This window comes from Notolabrus celidotus, chromosome 7 (genome assembly GCF_009762535.1).
Source record: "Notolabrus celidotus isolate fNotCel1 chromosome 7, fNotCel1.pri, whole genome shotgun sequence".
Classification (NCBI taxonomy): Eukaryota; Metazoa; Chordata; class Actinopteri; order Labriformes; family Labridae; genus Notolabrus; species Notolabrus celidotus.
Genome location: NC_048278.1, coordinates 28,242,480 through 28,259,869, shown reverse-complemented (window position 1 = coordinate 28,259,869; position 17,390 = coordinate 28,242,480). Strand labels below are relative to the sequence as shown.

Genomic DNA, 17,390 nt, shown 5'->3' with positions numbered 1-17,390 from the left:
TATTCAATACTGAGTCAACATTTTCCAAACAATTTTTTATGAAAGACAACAAAAAACAAAATAATTAAAGGAACTGATAACAGGCCTTTCATCTGAAAGTCCAGGTTTTGAACCCAGAACTGTTTTAACTAATAGGCAGCAGTCTTATCCAGTACAATGCTGTGCCACCTGTCGGGGCTGCCTAGTAAGGTTTTATGTATCCTGTTAGTTTAAAATCATGGACCACACTTCAGTGGGAAAAAGCTGGAACACTATAGTTTACTCTGAAAGGCCCCAGTCTGGATTTGAACACTGAAACAGCAGTGCTAACCTTTGTGCCAGTACACCACCAAGCAAATGTTGCTTGTTTAGGTCAACTGACTTTGCAGTGCATTCTGGTAGATCAAAATTTTTGATCACATTCCACACAGAAAGTCCCCAGCCTAGATTTAAATCTTGAAACTGAATATTGAGCTAAATCCCAGATCAAAAGTAAGATGAAGGCCTCTGAATAGGCTGCCTTGTGTTTGAAAAGTTGTGACTAATGCGCATCTTTGTAACTTGTCCTCCTTGTTGTAAGTAGAGCTGCTGTGATGCTAGAAACATTTCAGATTCTGAAAATAAAGTCCTATCAATCAATCAATCAGTGATAGTCATTTTCAGCACAGTAACATTTAATGATTCTGTCTTCACCTGTGATAGTCCCTCATGACTGGGATCAAAACATTGAACATTGTCAAGATTATTCAAATGCAGAAATAAAGTCCAACATGAATGAATGTTAAAACACAAAATGTTGCCCCTTTATGTGAGCTTCCTTTGCTCTCGAAGTAGAATTTGCCCCAGATTCTGAACTTCTGCTGCATAAGAAGGAAAGCAGAGCAAAGACTCGTGGATTCTGCAGGAGTAGAATATTTTGTTTCAACCTGTGACCTGTGTCTTCGTATTTCAGACTCTGTGGGATGTGTGGATCCAGAAGAGTGTGTGCGCGTGTGTGGAGCTGAGGTTGGATGCTCCAATATCGCCTTTCCCAAACTGGTCATTGAACTCATGCCAAGCGGTGAGAACACTGTGGCTTAAAAAAAAAAAAAAAAAAAGTTTCTTTGAGTCTTAATTTTTGAATATGTCTATCTGTATGTGTGTTTATGTGTGTATTACAGGCTTGAGGGGACTCATGATAGCAGTGATGATGGCTGCTCTGATGTCCTCCCTGACTTCCATCTTCAACAGCAGCTCCACTCTCTTCACCATGGACATCTGGAAAAAACATCGTCCACGGGCCTCAGAGCGAGAGCTGCTACTGGTTGGCAGGTAAGACTGCTTAAGCCTCCCTGATCAAAACATGAAACACTCACTCTGATCATGTGAGCGAAGGGTTAACTATATGTCCCAGGCTCATTACAGAAAAGGGAAGTTTGTGGATACTGAAATTGAAAGAGCTGCATGTTCATTTCAAGGATCGTGACTGTGATCTTGGTGGTGGTGAGCGTGGTGTGGATCCCCATCCTGCAGTCAGCCAACAGTGGCCAGCTGTATGTTTACATCCAGTCTGTGACTAGTTACCTCGCTCCGCCCGTCACTGCTGTCTTCACTCTGGCTGTTTTCTGGAAGAGGACCAATGAGCAGGTAACAGAAGCCCAACAAGGGTCCATATGATACAACTACAGCTGCAAGGTGCAAATATTTTCATTTTTTTCTCAGCAAATATATTCAAAATGCTGAGTGGGATATCTCTAAATTGATTATGTGTCATTAACAGACCAGACCCCCAGTACGTTATACTCACACATATAATAAAAAAGATGAATAAAGCAGGTATTAATATTTACAGAGCTGGAACCAGAAGATGTGAAGTTTCTGACTGAAATGACTCAAACAACATCGATAGCATTTACTAATCAATCATAATAATCCAATCATAAACAAAACATTACGGCACCAATTACATTTAAAAAGAAAAATAAACACAGGACTGCTTTTTAACACACAAAGCCAACATACATTAGCACAAATAAAAACAACCTGCATTCAGATTTTACTCGACTCTTGACAACAAACCACAGATCAGAACTTTCTGGAGTTTTGAGTTTTCCTGAGCGCTCTGTTTGTCCTTCCTCCCCCACTGTACTGGAGGACAGTTTAATTAGCCTCGCATGGGATCCAGCTGCCAATATCCCTTACTGCTTGGTGAGAGTCGATGTGTGTGCACAAGGACATATCCGTGCAAGTTAGCAACTCATTTTTATGAAGTGTATTGTTTTATCATTTCCTCTGTAGTCACCGACATGACTGTGCAGCTCCTTCACTGGAACAATCAGAGTTATTGCTGCTGGCTGATAACAAAGTGCAAGGAAGGGAGAGTGTGATTATTAAAAGATAAAGATTTACAGAGTGAGACAAATGAGATAAAACCTCTGTGCTAAGAATGCATATCAGCCGAGAGCTAATAACACACATGTTGAGACATCTTTCGACTACAAGTAAGGACCAGTCTGCTGGAAAGCAAGCTTTAAAAATCTGTTTTAATAGAGCAAGGACTGGGTGTGTCTGCCCTCTGTGGACATGCTGTCTAGTTATTAAATATGAAGGATTTTCTCTGTTTTTCTCAGAATGAAAGGTTCTTCCCCCTCACTCTTATGTCAATATTTTCCTTTTGTAACTCAGAATGAAGTTTCAAAGGCTCTGTGTCAGTTCCTATCTTATGCACTACAACAGGGACTGGCAGAAGCCCAGCAAACACTGTGATTTGCTGACTGACTCTTTTAAATGATCTAGCTTATAGCTGTGCTAGCTGCTAACTGAATGGTAATGTAATTCACCCCACCCCTTTACTCCAGACTTGAGTATCTTATCTCTACAATCGGATGGATTCCATGTTTTTTTGAACAGATATTCATGTTCCCCAGAGGAGAAGCCCTTGACTTTGGTGCTTCCCACAGTTTATCTACAGCTAAACCATCATATAGTGGACATGTTTTGAAAAATGTCACATACTTAAACTTGAAGATGAACTCCGACACTACAGACATTCATATCCCCCTGAGGATGAGCTCCAATGACTTCAGGAAACCTTTTAGTTTTTCACCCAGAGCAATTTTACCTCACCTCAAAGTGCTAAATAGCAAATGTCAGAATGCATACACACAATTTAGATACAGGATTATATATGCTATAGCTGCTTTGCTTGCATTTTTGTTGTGTGTGTTAGTTTAAAAAAATAGGAAATTGAAGATGATACAAATTGTGCTCTCTTCACCGGGTCTCACCATGCTTACACAAAAGTTTAAATGATAGTAATACAGATGTTTAACGATAGAATGCAAGCATTGTCATTGTGATGGAGTTAGCATCATGATATTGGCTTCTGCAGTTTCACACAGCTGCTAGCTAGCATGACTGTAGCCTCTCCAGCACTAATATAACAGCAAAACTCACTAATATAATTAACTTCTCAACTCTTCTAAATATAACTAGTAATCCAGATGAAACAAAGATACAACACGACAAGCAACTTGACATTTTTTGAAAAATATCTTAAAGCTGGGGTTGGTAGTCAGATTTAGATACACTTTTTGTTATACTGGTTAAAGGGATCTTTATGTCCCTATGGCAATCAATACATAATGTGTTCTTTAAAAAGACCGAAAAAAAGTCGCTATCTACAGCCGGAGAACCAATCCCAGCCATCAGGAGCCAAATTATGAAACCAATCAAATCCTGTCCTGCCGTTCTGCCCGCCTCCTGCGCATACATTTCATATTTGATTGTGTTTTAACTTTCACTATGATAATGTTTTGGTGTTTTCTTACGGCTGAGTGAGACATGAGTTGATGTAGTGCAAAACAGTAACGATGTGCTGAGGACCGGTTATGAATCAGTCACAATCATATGGTCAGCGGCGCTCGTGCATGTGAGTGGGGGCGTTGTTTTGGAGGAGCTCTGAGGGGAGGGGGGAGGAGTTAGATGGAGTCTTGAGGACAGGCTACAGTCAAATTCATGCTAGTTTTCTGTGACTACCAACCCTAGCTTTAACAGCCATTTGATAACATGATGAACTTTGGTAGGCTAACAACATTCGTGTCCCCCTGAGGATGGATTTTAATGATTTTGATCAACCTTTAAATTTTCATCTAGTGCCTATTTGTTCCATAATGTTTATATAGATTTGTTTGTTATAACACAAAATAACTGTTCAATAGGATGCAGCTAAAACTGTGGTTTGATGATAGTGCTCATAAATAAACATTAGCATGCTAACACACAAAAGTAAGAAAATGACAGTGATTAACATTATGGCAACATATCACCAGTGTTGGCATTGACATTGTGAGCAGGTGTTAGCCGTATTTTAACAGCATAGCTAATGTCATGCTCAAAATTAAGTATCCAAATGCAGTTGAAATTAGCATATGTTTGACCCAGATGTCTTTAAATGTAAACATTATAGTCTGAATTGCTTAACGTCTGTAGACCTGCGAATGACCTAACTGATGCTCACTTGAGGGGTTGTTAAATGTCACAGCCATCCGTTACCATTTCACTTTAAACTCATAAAAAAGTTATTGAGAAGGGTCAATAGCACTGTTATATAAAAGGTGTGTGGGGGGGTTTTGTTCGTGTAAATGCTGTGAGCAAATCGCCGTAAGAACTAAATGTTGTTGACTCATGGGGTCAAAGGCCACACATTAGTGCACAGGATGTGTCACATGCTGACTAGTCTGACACTGCAGAGAGCAAACAACGCAAAACTATTTCAGTGGGAACATGACGTGTCTTTGAACCACAGCTGCAAGTCGAACTCATAAAGCACTTATTTACCCTGTAATCATGTCTGTAAATCAAGCTCATGTGGTACTTGTGATGTTTTTATCTCAATCTCTTTGTATCAATCCTAGGAATTAACATTTAGGAATTTTCCTCTAAAAAATAATTGCTTTTTTAAGCTTTAGAGATTAATTAAACCTTAAAGTCAGATCACTGCATAGCAGTTGGAAATGCAACTTGATAATAACTTAAATGTTTTTCAGAGCGACGAAGAGAGAAATAGGATAACGAAAGTAGGTTAGAGTTGTTTCACCTTTTTGTCTCGTGACATTTGCATTATTTTCATTAGTGCTTAGTCAAACAGCACTGATCACATTCTTTGCTGAAGGTTAAAGAAAGGAGACTGAGAGATATTTGTGTCACTGCAGCACGTGTGTGTACTTAAGTGAGAACTGACACGACAATGATAGATTATCATGGTGGGAAAGTGAGAGTGCTGCAAGCTGAACACACCCAAGTGTGACCTGGGCTTGCTGCAGGAACTATTCTGATACTTTTATCTGCAGGAAGTTCAAACCTGTCAATCCATTAAGGCATGTAATGTAACCTGAATATGTTTATGTGTGTGTTTTTGGTGTTTTCAGGGGGCATTCTGGGGCCTCATGGTGGGGCTGGTGGTAGGTGTGTGCAGGATGGTGCTGGAGTTTGCCTTCCCGCCTGCCAGATGTGGCGTCCTGGACTCGGCTCCTGCAGTGCTGCGAAGCGTCCACTACCTCCATTTCGCCATCTTGTTGTGTGGGCTGACCACTATCGTTGTGGTTATAGTAACACTGCTTACACCACCACCCACTCACGAACAGGTGTGTACACATAAACGTAAAGAATGACAGAACTTAATAGGGAAAGAATTTGCTGTTGAAACACATGTAATTCAATCTCCATAAATGAAAATGAATCTGAGGTGAAGGAACAGGTATTATTTGACAGTAACATATGCCTGGCTTATCTAAATCCAGAAGAACAACCACCACAGACCAATTCTTTACAGTACAGTGGAACTATTCTCAGATTCAATAGAAAGACATATATTCTTCATGAGAGATATTTTAAGCTTTACTAAAGCTGGTGACCCATTTGTCTCATCTGACATTCCTCTGGCCTGTGTGTGAACTCACCGTGCAAACAGGAGCCGCTCTGATGAAATACTCTGTCACAGTTCACATTTCAGGGGGATCAGCCAAAGCTGTAAAAGGGCAGATTTCACCACCCCTGTATGCAGAAGAGACAACACACAGACATATATTCAGTGACTGTTACACCTACTCATGGTCAGACTCATCGCATTGAAAATATGATCCATGCAAACTTTGATAGCTCTACCTTTTCATCTATCTGTCTTTTTTATGATGGAATAACATCACAGTACAATTTATTCAGTTCTGAATTCAACTGAGTAGACGAATCCGTAGAATACATGCCACAGATGTTTTGTACATTGAAGAAGAGATGTACAGCTTACAGGTGTGAGAGTACATTTAGTGACAATGTATTAAAGGCAAACTCAATAAGACTTAGTGCACATTCAGACAGATTGCTCTGGTGCTTGGCTGGTGTGGCCACTTCCATTTGCAAATGTTAAAGGTGTTACAGTAACCCCTGTGACACTTTCAGAAGTTTAGGAATTATTTCCATAGACTTTATAAATAATGGACGTAGTATCCGTGATGTCACCCATCTGTTCCTGAGCGCTGTTTTGAAGTCAGGCGGCGGCAGCCATATTGGAAATGCGGATCTCAACCAGGCATAGTGTGACATAAAGAGGCAGGTTTTGAGCCTCCTAGCCAACAGCTATGTGTTCCCGTCCGGGAGTCAAGTCAGTCATGTCCTTATTTGGGCAAAAACTCGTAATCTTAATATCTTCTGAACCGTTGCATTAGAAAACAATTCACTCCCCGTACAGTGTGTGGCGATAGAGAAATTAGCTATGTAGAGCCAAGACGTTGTTTGTACCAGGCTGTAAAAATGTTTATTCATGCTTCAAAGATCGTCTTTTTTGAATTGGTGTGTATTTGGTTTCCGGTGTTTCTGCAGCCAGCCTCAAGAGGATTCTCGATGAATTGCAGTTTATAACACTTCCGCATGGGCTTCATATTTTGAGACAGGAGGTTGCTGCTTGATTATTTCCCAGAATATTCAGAGAGTATAAAACTGGATCACACATGGAAACAAAACCAGTTTTGATTGACCTGATTGATCATCAATGAAACAGTTTTAAAACACGCCTAGTTTTTGTTTCTTAGAGACTTCGCAGTAGAGATTGAAACCAATCTGTTGTCAGTTTGTTAAACATAAATCTCCAGACAACAGCTGGAATGTCTAGCTTAGCATTGAGACTAAATACAGAGGGAACGGCTACCCTGGTCCTGCTGAAATAGAAGATTCACCTACAAGGACCCCTAAATGTTTAATAATTAACATCATGTCTGTATTCTTTGTGCTAAACTAAGCTAAGCTGAAAGGCTAATGTTTTTATATTTACTGCACAGATATGAAATGTTGGTGTGTATCTTCTCCTTTAACTTATTCTAATGAAGCGTATAATTTACATTATCTCAACCCCTAGATTTGTAATCTGACCTGGTGGACGATAACTGAAGAGCCACAAAGAGAAATTCCTCTTCAGAAAGTGTCCTCTGTCAGCCACCGTAGCTCCCAGGGTGAGGATATGATTATTCAGGCTGCTTGGAAGAAAACCAGCCATCATGTGATTTAGAGTCATCTGGGTTGATATTGCTTGAGTAACTTCCTGTTTCTGCTTTGTGAATGTGTCTGTTGTGCATGTGTGCGTGTGTGTGTGTGTGTGTGTGTGTTTGTGTGATCCTACAGGCTCTGAGCCAACCCGCCGGGTTACATGTGGTCAGGCTGCAGGACTGTGTATCTCAGCAGCACGGCGGTCAGAGGAGACTCCAGCTCCCAGAGTGCTCAGCGTCAGAGAGAGCGTGTTCTGGTCCAGGTTCTGCTGCGCGAACGCTCTCCTGCTGGTTAGCATTAACATTTTTCTCTATGCATACTTTGCCTGAGTCAAGGATCCGATTTAACATCCTGCCTCACCCTCGTGCTGAACTCCTGCCAGTCTTTCAAACATGAACTGGAAACTCTGCCTGTCTGCCAAACAGTCACTGATATTTTTTTAGATACAAGAAGGTGTAGAAGAAAACTGGGATATCCTTTAACAGATTTAAGACATACTTCAAAATCAAAGCAATGCAGTGGATTATGAGTGAATCATGCAGGTATAGCTTCAGATGATGCACATTTTAAACCAGACAAAAAGTCAGAGAGCACATACCTCTGCTAAGGGCTGCACAAACCTCTAATGGCTTATTTTGGTTAGAAGATGATCTTAATCATCTCCACATTTCTGTAAAATTACACATAATGAGGGTAAATCATCAGATTCACATTGTCAAGTTTTTCATTGAGTAGAAGTACAATGCCGAGGGTCAAAATGTGAACTATCTCTAAATGTTTCTGTGTTTTTTTTAAACCTCTTTCTTGGATGTAAAGTATTTCTACAGATATTTGATCTTATATTTATCATCTTACTAACGCCCCATTATAGGACATTGGGTTGCTCCAAAATCCTCCGTTCCCATTTTTGTGCACAATAAAGCTTGTGGCTTTCAGCGAGCTAAAGCGAATATGCAGTAAATGTTGGATTAAACTGATCACTCAATAAAAGGGCATTAAGAACGTACCAAACATTGTAAGATTATACAGTGAGAATGTATTAGTGTTGTTTTGACTGTATGTGATTTGCGTAAATATATACACTTTTGAGTCTATATTCTTAATGGAATTTCTTTAGTAATGTCTGTGGCCTTATGCATGCTCAAATAAATCTGAAATATGTGCATCAAAGCCAAAAGTGTATTTCTTCTTCTGTTGAGTTTTATGGAGGTTGACAATTTTGGATAACCACCAACTACTGGATTGTATCCGTTTTACATCGACCTATTTACGATGTCCCCCTGAAGTAATCTCCTTTATGACATATCCAATTTGTCTGTGAAAGTATTTTCCTTTGTGTATTATCCAATCAAATAATGTCCACAATGCCCAGGGACCTTCTGGCAGCATGCAGCATAATTTTAAGCCAAAGTATTTGTCCGCAAATGAATCAATGTAAGATGATTTACAAGCAGATAATACAATTCTTTATTTGGCTTCTGTACAGTTTACTTACATTTACCAAAGAGGAAGAAGAAAGGGGACACACAAGATGGTATAAAAGCAAACATTAAGTTAAATTTAAATTTTCATTAATATAATTCAATCTATTCATGAAAGCAAGACTGTATGGCAAAAAAAAAAAAAAAATCACTCCACAGATTTAAGAGTCTATTAGATTAATTTGTAATAAATCTTTGAGTCCTATTCCTTTAAGATTAAGCCACTGGTCTGTGTAATGTGAAAATGTTACATTTCTGAAACCCAAAAACTGAGAAGCAACATCTTTGAAGTGCCTAGCTTAGCACAATCAATGGTCAAATCTCTAAACATGTCTATTAATAATAATAATAGTAATAATAATGAGAGGGAGAAACAACAAAATCCAGCAAGCTGCCATACTTGATGAGACAGAAATGTTAAAATCCTCTTAAACCTTGGTTTGAAATCACAAGAGTCCTGCATCAATTACCATTTAATCGTATTTCACTGTAAGACTTGCATTGAATGTTTTTTATATTAATAATCAAACAGTAGAACCACCTTTTTTTCCCTGCCCGGGCCTGATAATAAGCTACATTTCCCACAATGCATCTTGAGCTAAAGTTGGTTGAATATCTGTTTGTGTTATATATTATGCTAATGTTTCAATGAAGAAAGCTACAGAGGTCTGCTAAGTTGACTTTATTCTAACTTCTAATATCCTATGTTTAATTTACTTTTAGGGCCTGTGTCCACTAACAGTGTTTTGTTTCTTTTGAGTTGCCATTTTCTTTCTAACATCAAAACAGTTCAGTGTTTTCAGCACTTTAGTTCTTTCTGTAGAAGTGCAAAAATGCTGTAAGTGTCATCTGTTTTTGTAGCTGCGGTCACAGCACTCTCAGTTAAAAATAGATTTTGAAACTTTTGGAACACCACTCATAAATGTCACTTCTCCATCACCAACCAGCCAAAATCAAGAAGGGGCGGGACTTCTGATACTGACTTAGTCAACAACAATGCTGAAGTTCAGTACTGAGGAGAAACTAACCGCACTTCAAGGGTACAATCTCCAGGTTTCAGAGCTGCTGCTAATGCTACAACTCGGTTTTATTGTTTTTAAACTATACATCTTTTCCATCAAATAAAAGAAAATATTAAGCCTACAGAACAGAAGTGGTAGTGATGCTGGACAAATTTCCCAATCTAGCAACAGCAAGCACTGATGAGAAGCACTCTTTAATTCAGGTTGTGGGCCCTGCCAGCACACAAATTGCTGATAGTGGACACAGGCTCTTAAAATGTAAGTCTTCGGTCCAATACAGCTGTCTTAAGTGACTTCACTTGAGGTAATTTATCAGATTTTTATACAGCTCAATGACAGCTTTCTTAAACTTTGTATGTCATAACCCTCAAAATATGAAACAAGATTTTATATATTTTTTTAGATATTTCTTTGTCATATTTTTGTACATTTTTGTGGACCTGTAATCTCATTGCTGATTTTACCCTGTGAGTAGTACTTTTTAAACATAAAACTCATCATGCTTTCTTTTAACAGTGAAGCTCATCACTCATTCAGCCTCCTTGCTTTGGAAGTAAACAAGGCTGTTATTGCAGCGTGCTGTGAATCAGTTCAACTGACACCTACGCTGTGGCAGCGGTTTCCTGTGTTAAAAATAATGTAGAAATAATCAGTCTTGTTGCTGATGGTCTTATTTGCTTTTTCAGGTCCTATGGAGGCATAGGTGTTAATTCCGGTCTGTTTTCTAACTGGTATAAAACTCCTCAGAGAATAACCTTTGACATAACAGCGAGGGAGTATAGATAAAGGTCTGAAAGAACTGAATACTATGTGGTTGTGGCTGAAAACACTTGCCAGCTTTCATTTCATTTATATATTGCTAGATGCTGAATGGCACAGGTATGTGACATCACTTTTCCTCACCTGAAGCCTTACCCACTTCAAACCAGTGAGGTAACACGTTTTCTGATGTGAAATAACCCAAACTGTGCTGACTTTAGCAGGAAACAGTTGTTTTCACAGTTGGCCTCAAACCTCTTTAGGGAGACACATTGCTTAATCAACAACAGAAACTGCTGTTGATTATTTGCTATTAATGGATCAATTGATCGGACCAATTGATTCATCTGTAGTTCAGTCGCTGGATAAACAAGGAAGGTCACTACAGTCTGACAGATGATCGTGATACAGCCACAGTACTACAGTCTGATATGGTGTCAGTGGTACAGCGGTTGGACGAATTCTGGCGGGAAGATTCCTACTCGGCCTCTGCAGCGCCCCCTCCAGGACAGATGACTCGAGCAGTCCAGCAGGTCGATGATGTCACCCCGCAGAAAGTGGAGGTGTGCGGTGTGAGGGGGGGTGTAGTCGCAGAGGGCGTGAGCTAGACGAGGCTTCTACACACACAAAGACAAAGCAGATTAAACCCTGACATCACAAAAACAGGTGTGTTATTTTAAAGCAGTGTACACAATGATTCATCGTACCGCCACAACTGGTTCAAGCAGACGCTCTCTCTCTGGGTGAGAGGGGTGAGAGAAGAGGCGGGCCGAGGGGAGGGACTCCTGAGAGCTGCTTTTGTAAGGGTTGGGGTAAGGGTTACGTCCAGGGTGGGACAGCAGGTGAGGGGACAAAGGGGGGTCTCTGAGGAGGACCACTTTCTCCACGGCGATGCTGTGAGTTCTGTAGAAATCCACCAAACGATTCAGAGAGCTGAAAGACTCGTCCCAGATGCTGTACTGACCTCCCCCCTCCAGCACCCGGAAATGCTCCACTCTGTCACCATAGCTGCAGAAGAAGTCAGGTGAGAGAAGTAAGAAAGGCGGGAAGCACCTTGGACCTTGAGGTTACAGTTTTCGTTCCTCTGGCTGTTGTTCTTTTTATACTCATGCAGACTCTTTATGCACATCCCCGTTAGTGTGGGAAAGGCAACCACAATCACTTGAAGTGTGTAGGTGTTTCTCCTCAATCATCACAGGCGGTAAATTCACAAGCACTGACGCTTAAATGTCAACACATACACGTGAATAAACACGCATTAATTTAGTCTGGGCGGTTTTCAGAAGCTCCCAGTAGTTCAGAGGTGAGTAAGTTTTTTGTTTCATTGTACCTACAAAGGGACTAAGCAGACAGAAGCACATGGCAGAAGTATAGAAGACCAAAAATTTATGGCTGACTCATTCATAAACTCACCAAAAACTATTGTTGATTACATTGATTACTTTTAAAAATCATTGTCCTGGGTGTAGATTTTGCATAATTGTTAAGTTGCGCACCAATATAGCAGACGGCCCAGGTTCAATTCCAGCCAGTGGCCCCACTGGATGCCATTCCCCCACTCTATACCGGTTCCCTACCCCAGGGGTTCTCAAACTTTTTGGAGCCAGGGACCCCTTACAGGTGAGAAAATTGTCCAAGGCCCCCTCATAATTGTAACACAGATTAAGCACATTAGTGATGTGTCATGATCATAAGCTGCGGCTCTCACATCGGGAGAGAGCCGGCTCCCAGTTTTTCCTTTCACTGCTTAGCTCTCACAGTGCTCAGCCTCAGCTCTGCTCACAGCAGAACTCTGTTTTGATTGGTCAGCATGGCAGCCATGTGGCCAATCCCATGTGAGGATATAGGATACAGGTGATGGAGGGGAGGCTGCGTATCGTGGCTTCATCTGTTCCTTCTGAGAGGGTTAGGGTTCTTCTCAAAGAAAGGGCAAATTCTCACTGAGAGGAGAAACCGGATCAGCCCATCCAAGCTGAGGAATCTGATTTTTCTCAATGCCAACCTGCACTGAGGACATTAATAATGTTTGCTCCAGCTTAGTTCTGGTTCTGTTTGCTTGAGTTTGGTTTTTGTTTCTGTTTGCTTGAGTTGGTTCTGGTTCTGTTTGCTCCAGTTTGGTTCTGGTTCTGTTTGCTTGAGTTTGGTTCTGGTCTGTTTACTTGAGTTCGGTTCTGGTTCGTTTCTGGTTCGGTTCTGGTTCGTTTCTGGTTCTGTTCTGGTTCTGTTCTGGTTTGGTTTGCTTGAGTTTGGGTTTGGTTCTGGTTCGGTTCTGGTTCGGTTCTGGTTCGGTTCTGGTTCGGTTCTGGTTCTGTTTGCTTGAGTTTGGTTCTGGTTCTGTTTGCTTGAGTTTGGTTCTGGTCTGTTTGCTTGAGTTCGGTTCTGGTTCGGTTCCGGTTCGGTTCTGGTTCGGTTCTGGTTCGGTTCTGGTTTGGTTCTGGTTCGGTTCTGGTTTGGTTCTGGTTCGGTTTGCTTGAATTTGGGTTTGGTTCTGATTTGGTTCTGGTTCGGATCTGGTTCGGTTCTGGTTCTGTTCCGGTTCGGATCTGGTTCGGTTCGTTTTGGTTCTGGTTTGGTTCTGGTTTGGTTCTGGTTTGGTTCTGGTTGGTAAAACAAAGTAAATAAAAAATAAAAAATAAAATTGATAAACATCTGTCTGATCTTCTGTCGGTGGACATCTTTACTGTAACTGTTTCATTTTTGGGATTTTAAACATTAAACGGGGCATTGCTGGCCTTGCGGTCTAAGCACGCCCCATGTGCAGAGGCTATAGTCCTCGTCACAGATCATTGGTTTGACTCCCAGAGGTGACAATTTCCTGGATTTCTTCCTCCCACTCTCTGCTCCCCACGTTTCCTGTCTCTCTTCAGCTGTCCAGTCAATAAAGGCAAAAATGCCCAAAAATATAACGTAAAAAAAAAAACCTTTAAACATGAAATGGTTGAGAAAATAATCTACTGAATTAAGGATGACGAGTTGAAACTGTTGTAAAGACATTCCTGGTTGATGTTTTGTCAGACAGGGTGGTGTAATGAGTTTTAGGTTTAATCAGCACCTTTATATAACCTTCTGTTTAGTTGTATTGTTTTCTGCTGGACATTTGTACAGAGTACGTGCCCTTGTGTTGTTTTTCTTTTTAAGATTGAAATGCAATTACATTTCAAAACAAACAGGCACAATGAGCTCTAGTGTCCCTCCCTTACACGCCTGAAGGTAATAGTTTAATGACTCTGAGAGGAGGACGGCTCTGCTCATGATTCCCTCATTAGGCCTGTTTACTGAGATGTTTGAGAGATGTCAGGATGATATAGGGCTCTGGGTATTTTGGGGGCTGCAGTGGTTAGAGCTGTTGTTAGTACTGTAACAGACTGGCGACCTGTCCAGGGTGTACCCCTTCTCTCATCCATCCATCCATTATCTATACCAGAGGGTCATCACTTTGATTCCATCTTCTATACAGAGTTTTTTTGTGCTTCTTGTTTCTCCAGTTTTTTTTTCTTCCACAGTCCAAAGACACTTCAATAGGTTAATTACAGCCTCTAAACTGCTCAAAGGTGTGTTTCTTAAAATATTTCTGTATAATGCTGTGTCCTTATTCCAAATTACAAACTTAAATGCATTCAGAATGTTCTCTGTCATGATGATAATGTTTGTAGTCAATGATTTTTTGCATATTTTGTTTACAGGAAATCAGGTTCATCCCCCTGTTACAGGGTGCATTGTTTGCTGACATTATTAGAAATTGTTATCTGCTTTTTTTTACTGTTCAAGTTGCAAATGATCAAGAGGGTAAGTGTGTTTCAAATACACTTAGAACACATGCTCATTAATGTGGAGGTAATAGTGTCTGCTTGCATGGCCTCCAAATTTAAGGGTTTATCATCTGAGGAGTAGGACATCAGAAAGTTTTAGGTGGATCATTTTATCAGTGTAGTGGTTAAAAGAAATCTACTCTGAATGTTGCACTCGCAGAAAAAAACAAAAAACTGAAAGCAAAAGATAAGTTGTATTTTAAGTCATATTTGGATGAGCAGGGGAAAATAGGACCCAGTTTAAGACAGATCTGTGCCCCCGTTTAATGTAAATACTTTATACTTAACTGAGGCTTGTAGAGAGACCAATACAAATGCACCTTTGGAATACTAAAACTAGTCAGAGGTAGCAAAAAACAGCAATTATTGTTCATGAACACATAAAAGTTCAGTTTTCTGAGGTGTCTCTTGAGTTGTTCAACAATGACAAACAAACAAAACTGTAATTTTGATGTCTTCAGATGTAAGCAGCGCCTCCATTTTCCCTTGGACATAATACAGAGGGACTTCACAGTGTCTATCAAACTCTAAGATAAAGTGAATCTTAGTGTGCACATTCAGTTTCAATCAAACTCAACAAGAAGAAGTAAGCATGGATGATGTAATTGGGACACAGGCAGGTGTAGATAATTGATGAATAGTTCAGAGGAAGTTCTCACAAAAAGCACGTCTGTGTTTTCCATGGTGTCATCCGTATTAACCGCAGACACGCTGAGAACTGAAAGAATCTCCTTTAATGAGTCTCCGTGGTTTAAAACCATGAAGCACATCTTGTGACTCTGACATCTTCTTTAACACCGCCTCCCTCTGTTGACATTTCTCAGGATTACACTTCATGCTGCATTCACTGTCTTGAGTGTTCATGGACTTAAAGAAAAGACAACTCTTAGCTGTCAGCCCTGGAAGGCAGACAGATGTTGAGCCTTTAAACATTAATACACTAACAGAATGGACATGCATGGATGTGTTCATGTGTCAATTGCATAATGTACCTGTGTTTAATTAAACACTGAGTGCTGTTATGTAACGGCCTGATTATTGAATGTACCCTCAATGATTAAATGTGTCCCACGTCACTTTTGGTGACCTAATTACATCCCTTCTCTCACACACACACACACACACACACACACACACACACACACACACACACACACACACACACACACACACACACACACACACACACACACACACACACACACGCACACACACACACACACACGCACACACACGCACACACACACTGTCTGTGCGGCTGTTATATTTTTAGTGCAATGGGTTCTTGTAGAGCATATTTAAATAGTCTGACTTGGCCTGACACACACTCAGAGACACGTGGATGCCCTGGCTTGCAAATGTGCTCAATGTTATGCAAAACAAACATCTAAATGCAACGCATAATACAAAATGTAGACGCTACTGCCAGCTTAAATGTGGCTGTGTAATTTATTCCATCTCTAAGGTGTTAAAATGGGCTTTCAGATGGAACAAGGAGAATATGCTTCCATCCCTGGTTATAAAGACATAGAGCTGTGCATCAAATCCAACAGATATAACTGCTGCACAAACATTTCAGGATTTATTACCATCATCATGTGTAAACAGAAAACGTCATGTAATCACACTCATCTCTTTGTGTTTGTGTGGTGCGTTTACTGACCTAACAGAGATAGAAAACTCTCCAGGAGCTGATTCACTCTCCCTCACCAGGAACACTCCAGTGTCCTGCCAGCGGAGACGCTTTTCAGCATCAAGCCTCGACACCCGTCCAGAAAACCACCTTAAAAAAACACAAAATCAGGTCAATTATATTCTCGTCTTCAGCTTTAAATAGATCCTGAGGAGAACTGAAAATCATGATACTGTTTTAAGTGGTGTAAGCATGAGGGAGATCAGCTTCTGGATGAAATAAATCAATAAAAGTTTTACACGTCAGTGGTTCCAAAACTCGGAGTGGGTCCCCAAGAAGTGGCAGCTTTGATTGATCGCAAGCTTTGTGCAGCTTTGATTGATTATTTGTGCTGTCAGTCATGTGAAAAACTAAATCCTTTTACTTGTTCATGCCTCAAAACTTTCATACAGGCTCACATCCAAAAAAGGAACATTTTCATTGGTGGACATTTTTTAAAGGGGCAACAAGCCAAAGAGTTCTGGTAGTAAAACAAATGCATAACATTATGATTTGCAGAGAGAAATGTCAGTTTCTCATCATAATATAGATGATTTTTTTTTTGAAACCATGAAGTAAAGTGAGTTATTACGAATAAGGAAGAAGGGAAATGTAGTTCTCTGGCACGTAGCCTCGCTTCCCCTGGATCTCTGCTGTGAACCAACAAGAATCATCCTCCATTTCTGTCACCTATAACACACATGTACAATTATTCATGTGATGTAAACATGCAATGCTTTTCTTTACTTTCCCAGTTTGAACTTTTAGATCAACTGAATATTCACACACATGCACACAAACTGAGACACACACTTACCTTGACGATGTCTCCTTTCTGGAAACTGATCTCGTCCGCCTCTGATGCTGTGAAGGAGAAAAGAGCCACCGCCTCCATGCTGAACAAATGAAAAGAGTCGGCTACAAAAATAGTTTCACTTCATGAATGAAGAGAGAGAATACAGCTGTGTGAGTGCAGCAGAGCGGGGTGAGGACACTCTATTACACGATGAGATAATCAGTGTGTGTGTGTGTAGTTGCTGCTCATTAGTTAATGAGGAGAGTTTGGCTCTGCGCGTGTGTCCCTCTGTTCCTCCATGTGACTCTGCCGGAGAGTGTGTGAACACGTGGAAGTCTACACACACTTTAAACTCCA

The 17,390-nt window shown here is 40.5% G+C and overlaps 2 protein-coding genes across 2 annotated transcripts in view; one reads left to right on the top strand and one right to left on the bottom strand.

Annotated features, from left to right (window-relative positions):
* Positions 1-8,664, top strand: part of slc5a10 (solute carrier family 5 member 10) — a 28,711-nt gene extending 20,047 nt beyond the window's left edge. The window contains exons 9-14 of the mRNA XM_034688590.1: positions 932-1,039; positions 1,140-1,290; positions 1,437-1,605; positions 5,388-5,603; positions 7,367-7,460; positions 7,630-8,664. Coding sequence (XP_034544481.1) covers positions 932-1,039; positions 1,140-1,290; positions 1,437-1,605; positions 5,388-5,603; positions 7,367-7,460; positions 7,630-7,823 — 932 coding nt within the window. The 3' untranslated portion in view covers positions 7,824-8,664. The remainder of the gene's footprint in view (positions 1-931; positions 1,040-1,139; positions 1,291-1,436; positions 1,606-5,387; positions 5,604-7,366; positions 7,461-7,629) is intronic.
* Positions 8,665-11,193: 2,529 nt separating this feature from the next.
* Positions 11,194-17,132, bottom strand: LOC117816344 (GRB2-related adapter protein-like). Its single transcript, XM_034688556.1, is given in 5 exon segments — positions 11,194-11,378; positions 11,604-11,764; positions 16,229-16,348; positions 16,830-16,927; positions 17,055-17,132. Coding segments are annotated over 5 exon segments (642 nt in total).
* Positions 17,133-17,390: the final 258 nt, after the last annotated feature.